Source organism: Pygocentrus nattereri, chromosome 10, assembly GCF_015220715.1.
Source record: "Pygocentrus nattereri isolate fPygNat1 chromosome 10, fPygNat1.pri, whole genome shotgun sequence".
Lineage (NCBI taxonomy): Eukaryota > Metazoa > Chordata > Actinopteri > Characiformes > Serrasalmidae > Pygocentrus > Pygocentrus nattereri.
Window position 1 is genome coordinate 16,845,573 of NC_051220.1, and position 15,751 is coordinate 16,861,323.

Below are 15,751 nucleotides of genomic sequence, written 5' to 3' on the forward strand. Positions count from 1 at the left end.
TTAAAAACTATTATACAAAAGTTCTGTTTTACTGATGAGTGTTTTTTCCTTTAAAAGCACCACTTAACAGAGAGTAGAATACAGTCAACTGGACTTGTTACTGCAATATAAAAGTGTATTTACACCACTTTTTTTTTTTTTTCCACACAGTGTAAGAGCCTCAGAGTGTATAACAATGACACACATAGGAAAAAATTACATGATTTTGCTGCAAAACAAACTGGTTGTCAAGTCACTAAGTTGATCAAAGTTGATCATAATCAGTACATAGATTGTAAAATAATCATTTTATAGAGCAGGCCAGAAAACTAAACACTAAAAATTAAGTGATTTTAATTTAGTATCTATTGGCAGAAGAGCACAGCAAAAGATCCAATCTGTGGCTGAATTATTTAGGAAAACCAAATATCGGATCTTTATCAGAAGATCCCTAATTGTAAACATGTTTGCTTACATTTTTCAACAGTGGCACCAATACACACCTGTGTCTCGTACCGACGGCGTGTGCTGGCAGAAACCTTCTCTGGCGTAACCAGGTTCACGTTCATGCCCATGGCAGCGCTGCCCCCGTGCTGCTCTGATGATCCTGCCAAACAGCAAAGCACACAAATCAGGAAAAAAAAAGCCTGACAAACTACTCAGAAGTATAAGTATCTAATGAATGTCTCCAATTTTCTTTTTGTGCTTTTTGCATAACTAACAAAACAGCATGTTTAGAATATGAGAAAAGTCTAAGTATCAGTAAAAGTGTAACATTCAATGTAATAATCTGATCACTTTAGGTCTAAAGTGGCCTTGCTGCTTTTAGAAAATTAATTTATATAAGTCCCTCAGCAAATGTGAAGACGTGAGAAGAGTCACATAATTTGGAGAGAACGAGGCTCAGCAGGAAAACACAGATCATCATGTTTCAGCAACAAAACCACACGACAGAGGATCATAAATTACGCTTTGTTTGTAGAAGATCTGCTGGGCCAATTGAGGTGCAACTCCAAAAACACAGTATATACACAGCACAAAAGTCCAGATAAATCCTACTTTTAAAAGATGAATATGTTTTGTTGGTTTGCAATCCATTAGCATTCTGAATTGTAAAAAGTGCTAAACTGAAGGAACAACTGACCAAAGTACTGCTAAACTCCAAACACTGTATGCCCTTGTGATGTCAGCACTCATCAGGGACAGCTGCAAAAGCTGAAATGTAGCTATATTGTTTACTAAGTTCAGGTTCATGCATTACTAAATCAAAACATGCTGCATCACACAAGCTTTTTTTATGTTAAGATTTTAGTAGTTAACACTTAATATGTACACTAAACCGTAGTCAGGTGTAAGCGTTGGGTTAGCCAAGAGCCACATAGAAAGCCCAAAAAAAGACAAATGAGACCAAATCAGAAAAACGGCAATTGCTAAATATTACTTATAGTTAAGATTAAGCTCACATCAAGAGAAACTTAAACCTGAATGAGACATGGCATATGCTTAAACTACTAGACCAAATCCTTAGGGATGCTGTGCAAAATGTGAAAAAAAACATAATGCAATGAACTGCAAATCATTTAAACCATGTACTTAATTGAAAATGCGGGCATTAAATTCAAAATTGGCATACATGTAAAAAAAAAAAAAAAAAAAAAAAAAAAAAAAAACCCTCTTAGCCAAGTCCAAGGTTAAGAACCTTGATTCACATTCAATTGTCATGAGGAAACATATACAAATTAAAAATATAAACAAATAAATAACTTTGCCTAATGGTATCAAGTCTTATTACATTTGACAGCAGAAACCTAACCATGTTCACATTGTTCTGTTCTTTACTGGATTTTTTTTTAATGGAAGCCAGTGCAAGCTTACCAGGTTTCCATGGCAGCGTGTTGAATTCAGTAGGATAGAAACTAGCAATAACTCAGAAATTAAGTTCTTATAACCATAGATATTACTTAAGTTATAGGAAACAAATTTCACATTTTCTGCAAATTTTAGTGCACAATGTCTATTTTTTTGCTGAGCTTAACACATTGAAAAAAATACTCTGGAAATATTCAACATACCATAACTTTAGATTCTTCCCAATATGTTAAATCCAGCAAGTAAACAGCAACTGAGCTTTTTGCACAATGTGCAGAAGTGTGTTCTCTGAAGAGGGTGTGCCTATTGTCACTCAGAAAATCAAAAAGATAGTAAACTGACCAGTCCTGTATTACTCAAAATTACAAAGAAGCCAATGTGTCAACAAATGTGACAATGTAAGTGTACAGCAGCATCTTAACTGATTCTCCTGAATGCAAGCAGAACTAAAGATTACCAACAACAGAAAAGGTCAAGTAAGAAATCTGATACCTGAATTTACCAGCAATGATCCCTTAGGATTCTGGAGAGAAGCTCCCTCTGATGTCTCTCTGGAAAGAACAATCAACAGAGAAAGTTAACTGTGTTAATTTTGCCTTCAGCACTACTGACACAGGGAAAAATGGTGCAATTGAGAGAAGTGTAAAGAATCAGAGGAGTGCTATTTACCGGCTCCTCTCCTCACAGATTTTGGTCCGGCATTTCTGGATGATGTGATCCACTAGATCAGACTCCGGGATCCTTTTTTCTGACTGACGGTCCTTCTCAAAAGATTTCACCTGGAGCAAAGTAAGAAATGCACATGTTTAAACTCATTTACAGGTGAACCACAGTGGTTTTGTCAACTAAAAAAGATGTAACACTGATCAACATTTTCATGTATTTAAAAAAAAAAAATGTAATTCTCACATGTAGGTTATACTCTGGTGGTGCACCAAGGTTTATGTACACTGGTCAAAGTTTATTTTGGCCATTTAAAAAAAATGTTGAGCATTTCTATTTATCTTTTTCAAGAAAACAACATACTTTGAACCTGACTGCTACACACACACACACAGTTCAGGTGAGGTCGAGGGAGGGAGAGTGAGAGCACAAGCTGCAAGACTTACATAAAAGTTATCTAGCCACTACACATAACTAGCAATGCTGTCCTGGCAGAATTTGCTTTCTCTTAGTTATAAACAATGAGTAGACACAGTTACACTTATGATTCTTCTGATTATTACTTGATACACACACACACACACACACACACACACTGTCTAAACCGCTTCTCCCTCAGGATCGCGGCGGGGTGCTGGAGCCTATCCCAGCGGTCATTGGGCAGAAGGCAGGATACAACCTGGACAGGTCTACTTAACAGACAAGTACTGAGAAATATTTTAATAAGAAGCTCGTAGCTCAGGAACTCTGATGTGTGCAAATTCTCAGGGTCAGATAAGTGATTTAGTCATTCAGCTACTTTAAACCTTACTGAAACACAGCTAAAAGAAATGGCTATATCTTAATTTTGGTCATTTTAAGTGCCAATATTTGATTAAATTTGATTGACGTTTTTGAGTCTAGCTTGTGTCTTCAAAGAGTTTAAGACATTCTGATGATTCTGATAATGATTTTTTTCTGTCAATCATAACACCTTGTCAGTTCTCAAGTTATTTTCCTGAGCTTATAAAAATGGCTGATGGGCTGTAGTGTGACGAATAGAAGGTAAAAGTACTTTGTTTTGTACCAGTGCAAAGAAGCTAGTTGTGCGTTCTTACAGCTTACCTTAAAATAGCTGCCTTCTTTGTCAGAGACAAGAACCATGAAGGTAATGCCATCGAGTCTGCACTGTTCCATAAGAGTCTCCTGCGACTGAAACATACACAAGAAAATTATGTCTCATTCACAAACCATTCTTAAGAAGAGATTTTTTCTTTAAACCCACTTATGCAGATTTCACTAAAATTCAGAGAGTCACTAATGTTTTCCTACTTGAAATTGGTTCTTTGGTACACACACAAGAGCACAAAGGAGTGAAAAATTCTGTTTAAGAATCCATCATAAATCTGATGCAGACTTTTTCTTATGACCTTTCTCAAGAACACATTTAAGAGGGAAATTAGGAAGATAGAGGAGAATGAGGCCCATTTATGTTCAGCTATTCAAAACAAGCAAAAGCGTGTACATGCAACAAATTCCCTCACACACCCACAACATCATCACATCATCCCATCTGTTGAATATTCAGGTGGTTGATGCAACCCTTAATTTGTGTTTGCAATGCAAGCAAATATTATGAAATGTTTCATTTTTCAAAAGGAACTACACACCAATTGGCCATTCATTAAGTGCACCTCCTTGTATACACACTCATTGTTGATTTCATCAGCTCCACTTCTTTATACATGCACTTTGTAGTCCATCTGTTTCTCTGCATATTGAGCTAAACCCCCTTTCACCCTGTTCAATGGTCAGGACACAGCAGGTATCATTTGAGCAGTGGATCAGTCTCAGCGCTGCATTTACACCAATGTGATGGTGGCGTGTTAATGCGTGTGTGTCCTGTGGGCAGCATCCTGTGACCACTGATAAAGAACTAGAGGATGACAAACACAAACTGTGCAGCAACAAATGAGCTATGGTCTAACTTTACATCTACAAGGTGGACCAACAAGGTATGAGTGTAGGGAAAGTAGACTGTGAGTGGACACAGTGTTGAAAAACTCCAGCAGCACTGTTATGTACCAGCTGGACAGTTTTACTGACAATACCCCTCGTGAGCCAGCAACCCAAGAGATCTTACTACATCATGATTAATCAGCATGTCATCATGATGCGTATGCACTGTACCAAGCCAAGCAACAAAATTCATCTGCTTAGTGAGGAGTCGAATAAGCCTACTATAAGAGCAAACTGTCTGGAGATTTTCCAACACTGTGATAAATGGAATCAATAACATCAAGGGTGGGGAACTCCAGGCACTGAAGGGCTGTATTTTTTTTTCTCCTTAAATACACCACATTCAACTCATCATAGGTTGAATGTTTAGGTTTAGTTGATGTGCTGGAGAAGCGTAATCAGCAAACTGTGTTGACCTTTGGCCCTCAGTTCACTACCACTGAATTTCTTAATCCTGGGGTCAAGCAATTGAAATGGTGATGTCTTGGTAAGACATTTTGCCTCGTCACACCACAGGACATGGTTCCAGTAATCCATGTTCTTGGACTGCTTATCTTCAGCGAACTGTTTCTAGGCTTTCTTGCGTGTCAGCTTCAGAAGACGCTTCCTTCTGGGATGACAGCCATGCAGACCATGCTGATGCATTGTGCAGCGTATGGTCTGAGGACCAACAGGCTGACCTCCCTCTTCTTCAAACTCATGCGTCTATTTTTTGGAGCCAACCTCTGGATATGACGCTGAACACGTGGACTCAACTTCTCTGGTCGACCCTGGCGAGGCCTGTTCCGAGCGGAACCTGTCCTGGAAAACCGCTGTATGACCTTGGCCACCATGCTATAGCTCAGTTTCAGGGTGTTAGCAAACTTCTCATAGCCTAAGCCATCTCTGTGGAGAACAATTCTATTTCTCACATCCTCAGAGAGTTTTTGCCATGTGGTGCCATGTTGAATATCCAGTAGTCAGTACGAGCAAATAGTACACAAAACACCAAATTTCACAGCCCTGCTCCATATTCACACCTGGAACCTTGTGACTCTTTAGTGTTACATGACACCAGAGAGGGACAACAACACAATTTGGACATGTTCACTGTGAGGTGTACTTACTTGTGTTACCAGCTATTTAGACATTAATGGCTGTGTGTTGAGCTATTTTTAATAGGACAGTAAATCTATACTGCTATACAAGCTGTACACTAAGTTATATCCAAGGTTCATTTATATAGTCTTGTCCCATGAAAAGATAAAAGATATAATTAAATATCTGCCGAAATGTGAGGGGTGTACTCACTTTTGTGAGATACTGTGTGTGTGTGTGTGTGTGTGTGTGTGTGTGTGTGTGTGTGTGTGTGTGTGTGTGTGTGTGTGTGTGTGTGTATATATATATATATATATATATATATATATATATATATATATATATATATATATATATATATATATATATATATAATCACAAATGAAGTACAAACGTTACTGGCACTACTGCATCATATCAGCAGATTTCTAAGAAACTATTATGGTGAATTTCCATGAGGGTGACAGAAGCATGTGCAATTCTAAGTGGGTTTCTGGGAGCAGAATTATCCTCATCACACCTGCTGTGTGACGTCTGCGTACAGCTCAGCAAACAATCTCTCTGCAACGCTTCTGTACTCAAGGACCTCGTCACTGCTCAGCCAACCCTGACAGATATTGTGAATAAACCTCAACACAGTTCCCCTCAAACACTTTCACATGTCCAGCAAGCTGTCGGACTTATAGGAAGGGAGAAGTGTGAATCAGAACTCGGCAAGACTTACAGGGACGCAAATGGTCTTAAGTACAGCACTACAGAGTATCATGGTTTTCTCTTCCAGAACAAGCTTACTGGTCTTCATTGTTGATGAATCTGGTGAATACTGAAGTGTACAAAAAACTCATCTTTCCATATCCACATGCTTCAAAACTCATTGCACAGAATTTCATATCGCAAAACACAATCACCCAAACCAACAGTGTACACAGAAAAATTAAACTGGCCAAGTCAAACCAACTGAGCATGCATGTTCACCGGCTAAAGAGGAAACTGAAGGCTACACAAGCACCAACTGAAAGAGTTGGGTATCTAATGCTGAATATAAACTTCACTGTCTTTTGCACTGAAAAACCAGTGAAAAGTACAATGGTTTTTAATACTGGCTTATAAGAAACATAAACTTACAGAAACACTCACCTACACTGTCCACTTTTCTTTTATCCCTCATCTACATGTAAGTCGCTGCTTGTAGGTCATTTGGTAATAATTTGTCTGATGCTCAGGGAGGTTACATGCAGAGAAAATCAAACTACAGTCATATGTCAGACTTTGGACCAGTATTTAATCTCTTTCCAGTGTACTAGATTACATTGAGATGAAGACAATCAAGCCATTGTTGTTTTGGGGCTCGGGGGTGTGGAGTTGGGCAATGTGAGGTTTAGAGTCAGGCCAAAATACACAGAAGGTCATACAATAAGAAAGACCAGATCAAATGGGCTTGTGGAGAGGAAAAAAGCAATGAAGCCCTAAATTGTGGAATAGTGACGGAAAAGAAAAATAATGAAAGTGGCTTTGCATGGGGGCAGGATGTTGGGAGAGACATGTCTCTGAAAAAAGTGAGACTCCTGCATTGTAAAAGCTCAGTGCATGGTAAGAGCATCAAGTGAGTAATGTGTGTGTGCAATGCTCAAGCAAAGCTCCCTGGTACTGATCTTACAAGCTGTGGATGTGCAGCGAGGGAGCTATCAGAGTGTATGCACTACGCTACTAGCACGAAAAACTACACAACTAAGCCACACTGGCACTATTTTAATGTCATGTAGTATTGGTGATAATAATAATAATAATAATAATAATAATAATAATAATAATAATAATAATAATAATAATAATAATAAGAGCTGCAAGTGGCAATACATGGGGTCCAGGCACCCATCCTCTCAATGAGGTCTAAATGCACCATAACAGGCTCTTCTAGCTGAGATAAGATAAATGACAGGGAGTCCGATTTTTTGATGAATATTGCTTTAGTATGAGCAAAAGAATCAGAACCACCCTGAATAATGTTCTTTATGCCTTATGATATAGGAAGTATGGGCAAAAGCATAAAGCACTAGTGCAAATGATTGATGTACATGATGCAACACATCAGGTGTAGCTAAAAGTTCAAACTTATCTCCAGCAAAATGGCTCAAATATCCTCTCTATCATTTTGTTGTTGTTGAAAGCTATTTTTCAAGCCAATGCCTTGGGGTTTTTTGCTTCAAATGCACAAACCCTGACCTGTGACATGTCATAGACCAAGTTAGCTGACACTCCGGCTGTCCATAGCTTCTGGGTAACTCCGATGGTTCTGCCCAATGAGGTGTGGCCTACTGGGACCACCAGCACGTCACAGGAGCTAACAGGGGGCTGCAGAGATAGAGAAGTTGTCCCTGGTCAGAGGAGCAGTGTAATACCAGCCAATCAGAAAGATATCAGAATCAGTATCTCACTCAGAGGGAAAAACATTTTCCAATCTTACTGGTTCTTCCATGGCTGCAACAGCAGTGCATATTTTATCCAGAGCTATGCTGGCCCCAACAGCTGAAGGCACAGGAGCAGTGGCTGCTGGGGCACGGAACTCTAGGATCTGAACAAGGCAAAAAAATAAATAAAAAATAAAATAAACATTGCTACTTCATCATCATTTAGGAAAAAACTACTACACTCCGATTTGCATGTACCATACCAGATGGTCATATCGTCCTCCTGCTGCCACTATATCAGGCACAGTGCGCTTGCGTTTCTTAAGAAAGGCCACAAACTGGAAGATGACCCCGCAGTGGTGTAGCACCTTGTAGACAAGCCCTAGATTGACCACCACCTACAACCCAAAAAGAATATTTTTTTGTTACCATCAAGACTGTCTGACATTCAATAGGAGAAAGAGTTAGGACAAAGGAGAGATCACATTCTCAAAAAACACAATATTTTATATATGAATCTGAACTGTATTGGGTTATTTTTGGTAAATATACAATTTCTGTTCGAAACAAAGAAAAACAAAATCTGTAAAAATCTACATCATTTGAGCTCAGCATCTGCCCTTTACATTGTGTGAATTTCTTTTGATAAATGGACCACAAGAAATACTCCAAAATTGCTCAGAACAAAAATTTTTCCATTACACTACACTGAAAGTAATGAACACTTTTTGCCCTCTCCTGGCAAGTTGCTATTGTGGAGATAACTGTTTCAGTGGACTGCCGACAATATGCTCATTACAAATTTTATGCTTGCAACATATTCCAACAAAGATGAGACAGGGGAATGTTTAACACCATTACATCAGTTTACCTTTTAAAAGTACTTAAACATTGGCAGACTGAAAGTTATTCAATAATACACTCTCCCCATGACAGATTGGCTTGATCTTTGGCCCAGAGAACACAACATCCATTATTTCCATTATTATAAACATCCTGATCGCTTAAGACAACACATGTCAACTTTGTCATTCATTGCATTTTAGATGAGCTCTAGCCCAAAGAAGTCGGCAGCGTTTCTGGAGGTTGACATGTGGGTGAAATACATAATATCCTTGCAAACATTTGTTGAGAAATATTCTTAACAGGTTATTTGCTGATGCGTTTTTTTTTTTTTGCTGAAGTGGCGAGTCTCCAATCATCTTTGGTCTTAAAGGACTTAGAACCTGGATGCTCTTTTCAGTTCACTGTTTTGATCACTGCTTTCTGTTTTCATTTGCATTTAACATAAAGTCCCAACTTATTTGAAATTAAGTTTGTAGATTAATACAGTATATCATCATTATCATTAACATTTTGTTTGACTAAAATATTAAATAAAAAAAAACTAAACATTTTGGCAAATAGTTTGTAATACTGATTCCAAGTGATTCCAAACTTGCTTTCCAAACTTGCATGATGGTGTACCTGTAGTTTGACTCCTAGTTTCTTGAGCAGGCCTGTAAGCTCCTCCAGGTCTTTCAGGCCTTGCTTGGCAAGCTGTGTGACCGCTGCAGTCTTCTGTTTGGTCAGCAAGTTGATAAGAGGAACAAGCTCATGCAGCTCTCCCTTCTGCTCAATAAACCTATACAACATCTGCAACTGCAGAGAAACAAACATGAGAATAAGTCTGTAATTGGATTTCACACAAATTTAGAAAGACTGTACAGACAAAACATTCTTCAAGTGGCATTCTCACTGTAGTCTCACAGATAACACTTGTGGAGAGACCATGAAAGTAGACAAAACAGATGCAAAACAACTGCTGTTTTGAGGAGCTATCAAGTTAAAGAACATCTTGTCCAAGAAGTGAATAAACAGCTCAATTGGTCACCAAACATTTACAGAAAATACATCCAGTCATCCACATTTTTTAACAGCTCAGCTACTGATAAATATTGGGTATTTTAACTAGCAAATGGTCAGATACATAAATCGTGCATCTAACACATCACCTGCCAGACCAGACACCTCTTCATGTAAGCACCCACCATGCCAGAAGCTCTTCTCATCTGCTGACAGAGCTCACCAAAACAAACAGGCTTTGAGCTCTCTGGTTTTAGCTCCATCCAACTCTGATTCATCATTGCCGTAGTTCACCATACCTGTACCAATAATTCTGAACTGAGCATTTTTTAACGTCATTTAAATTCTCTCACACATGATTTCTTCTGAAGGCACCTTTTAGCTTCATTGGCCACATGGAAAGAAGGGTGGTTTGTTGAGCTTGGAATCAAGGTGATGTAAATGCCTGGCATTAATGTCACTTAGACCATTATCATTTTTTAAATTATTGTCTCTGTATTAACCATTACTGTTCTTTTAAAAAGCTTTGTCTTTGGTCAAAGCTTCTGAACACACTTGAGTAGTCAAATTATCTAGGCCAGCCCACGGGCCTAGGTATGTACATTACATTACATGAGGTATTCGGTACATTTTCAGTGACTTACACTGTTGGTGGACAAGGACAGGTTGTAGAACTTGGCTTCCACCTCATGCTTTGTCAGCTTTTCACTCTAAGGAAGGAGAGAGAGAGAGAGAAAGAGAGAAAGAAAGAGAGAGAGAAAGAGAAAGAGAGAGAGAAAGAGAGAGAGAAAGAGAGAGAGAGAGAAAGAGAAAGAGAGAGAGAGAGATTCCAATTTATTTTACCAAATCTTTAGGGAAATTGAAATTTTGTTATCAAAACCTGAACTCCATGAACTTCAAACTGGGAACTAAAAGATCGCTGAGGGACAGTTACAGGGGTGTCAAATTATATTATAATGGCTGACTAATGGATATAGAGGACTAACAGAATCTTACACCTCACTGGCATGTGTATGTATAGTTGAGGCCCAAGGTTTGCATACACCTAGGCGGAACACAGTAAAACAAACTTTTTACCATACACTTTTTCGTGAAGTCAGTTAGGGTATTTAGTTTACAAACCACTCCAAGATGATGTATAACTCCCTGTCCTGTTAGAACAGACTCATAAGAACATTCCACATAAAAAGCCAACATACCTCTGATGTTCTATACATGTACTTTTTTTTCCTCAAACCTAAAGCATGCAACATGTTAGACTAGAAAATGGCTGCAAGCATGCAATTACTTCAGTGGGTCGCTCTTATTTACAAGTTACTGCATCATTGTGTAATGGAAACTAGCAGCTTGTGTTACTGTTGTAACAAGAAATATTAAAAGTAAAAATTGTAAATGAAAATGAAAAGAAATTTCCAAAGACATAGCAAACCCATTTAATGTCAGTCAATAGCCATCAAAGCGAGTGTATAATGAACAATGTGCACACAATGGTGTTTGTGTGTGTACGTGCTCACCATGGCATCACATAGTATATTGGAAGCCTGGTTCAATTTGTCTTCTGGCACTCCACTGTGCAGTAAAATGGCTCGCAGCAGGCTAGTGTGGTTCAGGTAGATAATGTAGTTCCTTTCCTGCAACCCAGCATGAGATACAAAATGTTAACAGACAATTTCCAACCATATTATACTCTGTTAAAAAGGACGTTTTTCCCGGAGACAACAACTAATATATATGGTATAATGACAGTTCATAGAAGCTGGCCATTTCCTTAGATATAATGCCATGCTGAAATAACAGGTCAGATGTTTTTTACAGCCTGTAAAAGGACAAGTCAATTTCTTAAAATTAGCAAGGCAACAAGCCATCAAAAGCTATTTTTTTCATTAAAACTAAGCAAACTGTTTAAAAATGAAAATGGGTAAAATAATATTAGCACTTTTGTTGTCCTGCAGCTTATTTAAATAAACCAGTTTTACGCAATGTCTTGCACTGTTGCAGAGGCTGCATTTAGATGGGAGAACATTCTGCAAATAAAACATAGGAATCTGTTTCTAAGTTTTGCAAACGTATAGTCTAAAGAAATAAGAACTCACAGAACTTCCTTTTGGAGCCGAGAAAGACCGGAAGCGAATTATTGTTTATTTTTGTTCTAAATATTTTTCACATTGCTAATACAAGCAAAACTGTGCTGTGCCACCTTAGTTTATCAATAATTCATGCATTTGCACACCTTTGGCTTCCCCGACTTCCCCATAACGTACTAGTGAGGACATTTTGTAAAGTTTCTGTTTTATTTATTTTTTATTTTTTACAACCCCCATCTCCAAATAAATTGGGACACTGTACAAAATGTAAAAACAGAACAATGATGTGCATATTATTTAAACCCTATATATAACTGAAAATAGTACAAAGACAACATATCAAATGTTGAAAGTTGAGATAATTTATTCTTACAAGTTTTTTGCCAATATACGCCAACTTTGAATTTGATACTGGCAACATGTTTTAAAAAAAGTTAGCACAGGCACAACAAAAGACAAAGATATGTGATGCTTAAAAAAACATGTTGGAAAAACTCACATGATCAAAAGGTTCACTGGCAAGAGGTCAGTAACATGATCTACGTTTACAGCATTTGGCTGACGCTCTTATCCAGAGCGACTTACAATTTGATCATTTTACACTGGTAGGCCAAGGTGGTGTTAGGAATCTTGCCCAAGGACTCTTATTGGTATAGTGTAGGGCGCTTACTCAGGTGGGGATTGAACCCCAGTCTACAGCGTGGAAGGCTGAGGTGTTAACCACTACACTACACCAACCACGATCTACATCATGATCTACATCATGACCATATCATATAAAGTAGACAACATCATTAAAAGACTAAGAGAATCTGAAGAAATCTCTAAATGTAAGGGGATAAGGCCAAAAAACAAACAATTGGTTGGCTGTGATCTTCGGGCCCTCAGGTAGCACTGCATTAAAAACACACTACTCTGCAGTGAAACATCACTGCATGGGCTCAGGAATACTTATGAAAAGCAATGGGCCTCATTCACCAACCATTGTTAAGAAGGAATTTCTTCTTAAAACCCACTGACGCAGTTTTTACGAAGCTTCCTACATTCACCAATGTTTTCTTATTTGGGATTTATTCTTAGATAAGAACATTCAAGAGCACAAAGGTGCAAACAAGTACAAGAGTTTGGGTGCTAAACTGGCCTGCCTGCAGTCAGACATTAAAAACATCTGGTGCCTTATGAAGAGAAAAAAATGCTGAACTGCTGAGCATCTGAAATCCTGTTTCAACTAAGAACGGGAAAACATTTCACTTTCAAAACTACAGCAATTGGTTTCCACAGTTCGCAAATGCTTACAGAGTGTCATTACAAGAAGAGATGATGAAGAGAAGAGGTAAACATGTCCCCTTCACAACTTTCTGGAAACATGTTTCTAGCATCAAATTAATCAATCATCGGCATATGTTTTTCAAAAAACAATAAAATTTCTCAGTTTCAACATTTGAGATTTTATCTTTATACTATTTTCAATTAAATGTAGGGTTAAATGATTTGCACATCATTATATTCTGCTTTTATTGACATTTTGTGCAGTGTTCCAACTTTTGATTTGGAAACAAGGTTGTATCTTACTTTAGGGACAGGATGTTCTTTAGTTTGATAAAAGCTGAAGAGCTGCTATTGCACCTCCTCTATAAGGCAGTTTTGCAAGTGTTATATCTTCTTTAATGGTCTCTCGCAGTTCAGCTAAACTTCCCCAATTTGCTTGTTTGCTGAAGAGAAAAGGTTTTGTCGACATTCAGAAAATATTACTCACTCACAACTGCTGTTTAAACAGTTAAAACAATTTTTCATTAAAAATTAAAAAATAAAATCCAATCTTATACCCAAAGGGCTGGAGAGGCTGCAGATTTTCACTCCTAACAAGCTGGATTATACCTGATTCTACCAGTTTAATCAGTTGCTCTTAGCCTTCAAACACCAGGTGATCTCTTGCTTTGTTGGAGTGAAAACCTGAAGCCACACTGGCCCTCTGCGGATAAGATTGGACGGCCCTGATGTAAAGCATCACCCAACTGAAGCACCCAAAACTACTCCAGAGCAGTGCTGCCATGACCAAGAAAAAAAAAGACTAGTTCCTTTTCATCACTAAAGCTTCTCGTAAAGTTCAAAAGAACTGTTTAATGAATTCCTTTAAAGTGTTTGCATTGTCTGCTTCTATGTCCTGCTGCTGCAGAAGCAGAATGGCTCAGATACCTGGAGAGCGCTGAACTCTTGAATGATCTCAGATATGGTATAAATGGTCTCAGCGTCAGGGAGCAGGCTGCCTGTCACAGGCACCACTATATCAAAAGCACACTCCAGCAGCTCTCGGGGGTGAGCCCTGTCCAGCTTCCGCGGCCTGAACACACGCTCGATACTGTACCTAAACAGGATTAGGTCTTATTATTAATGCCAAAGAGTGAATGTTATAACCATTCATTAATCAAGCTTATAAACTACATTGATAGTAAAAGAATTATACAACATTAATAAAGTGTGTTCACAGGGTTTCCCATTCATGTATTCAACAGTGGCAGGCCACCCTCAGACCACATTAGAGGGTCCAGAGACCACCCACCACAGCTTCTAAAATCCTGTGGGAAACACTGTTCTCAACGATCTACATACAGATGAGGTCAAAAGTTTACACACACCTAAGCTAAAAAATTTAATTCAACATCTTCACACATTTTATGTCAATATAAATGTGCTGAGTTAAGTCAATTAGATATGTACTTTATTTCTATAGAATATTTCATTTTGAAAATAAAAGCTAGAAGGGGTCAAACACTCAGCTCAGTAGCTCCTCACAATACTTTGCATTCCTACTGACATCATTAAGGCCAAACAGTTCATTTTTTGTTTTATCCGTCCAGAGAACACTCCTCCACAAGTCTGCTTGAATCTTCCACTTCCTTACTAGTTGTTTGTTTTGTTGATGTCTTAGGGTTCAGTTGAACCTTCAGTGTGTTCAGCCCTGGGAGCTCATTTGTGCCTCCTTTCCAAATGATGCAGTGTCTGTGTGGTCCCAAAATTTTTGTACAACTGTTTGTACAACTGTTTGTACAGCTGCTCATGGCATCTTCTGATTTTGGAAATAGCTTCTGAGAGGGTCTTGGCTGGATTTGCCAATTGTATGAAGGGCAAAAGAACTCTAGCTCAAAATGGAGGCCTTTAAATATAGCCACAAGCACACTCCAACTTCTAAGTATGACAACTGGCCAACTAGAAGCTTCTAAAAAAATCAGTACATCAATTTCTGGAATCTTGCAGACTTTTAAAGAGATAGTCAACATGTGAATAAGTGAATAGTAAATTAAAACAAATAAATGTCTCTCGTCATTTTAAAATTACCTCTAATGTGAACAAAGTAAATACCCTAACTGACCTCACAAAAAAAGTGTATGGTAAAAAGTGTGTGGAGTTGTGAAAAAAAATTGTTTTAATGTGTTTAGCCTAGGTGTATGCAAACCTTTGGCCTTAACTATACATACACATGCCAGTGAGTGTTTTCATCAACAACTTTTAAAAAGAAAAGTACCTTTTAACATGTGAAATGTTATTTCTGGCCGCAAATCTGGCAAATGACACCTGGCAAAAAAAAAACAAAGAGGAGAAGAAAGCATGAAAACTAATGACCACAAGTACACAAAGTTGGTCAGAATTTAATCTAGAATATGAGAGAAAGACAAAGTGTAGGTGAAGGGGACAGCACGTAGTCTTTACTTAGAGCACTATTTCCTAACACGAGAAAGCACCACTGCATGACGTATGTGGTTTTGTATCCTTTCAATAATAATTTGAATAAATTAACAGCTACGTGAACAAATATTGAACCAATAATAC

At 38.1% G+C, this 15,751-nt stretch overlaps 1 protein-coding gene across 1 annotated transcript in view; it reads right to left on the reverse strand.

Annotated features, from left to right (window-relative positions):
- eif2ak4 (eukaryotic translation initiation factor 2 alpha kinase 4) overlaps positions 1 to 15,751 on the reverse strand; it is a 48,439-nt gene that overhangs the window by 8,569 nt on the left and 24,119 nt on the right. Inside the window, exons 24-35 of the mRNA XM_017703299.2 lie at positions 15,447 to 15,496; positions 14,120 to 14,288; positions 11,354 to 11,470; positions 10,484 to 10,549; positions 9,462 to 9,635; positions 8,258 to 8,392; positions 8,051 to 8,158; positions 7,810 to 7,938; positions 3,616 to 3,702; positions 2,518 to 2,627; positions 2,341 to 2,399; positions 483 to 586 (exon numbers count right to left, since the gene is read on the reverse strand). Coding sequence (XP_017558788.1) covers positions 483 to 586; positions 2,341 to 2,399; positions 2,518 to 2,627; positions 3,616 to 3,702; positions 7,810 to 7,938; positions 8,051 to 8,158; positions 8,258 to 8,392; positions 9,462 to 9,635; positions 10,484 to 10,549; positions 11,354 to 11,470; positions 14,120 to 14,288; positions 15,447 to 15,496 — 1,308 coding nt within the window. The remainder of the gene's footprint in view (positions 1 to 482; positions 587 to 2,340; positions 2,400 to 2,517; positions 2,628 to 3,615; positions 3,703 to 7,809; positions 7,939 to 8,050; positions 8,159 to 8,257; positions 8,393 to 9,461; positions 9,636 to 10,483; positions 10,550 to 11,353; positions 11,471 to 14,119; positions 14,289 to 15,446; positions 15,497 to 15,751) is intronic.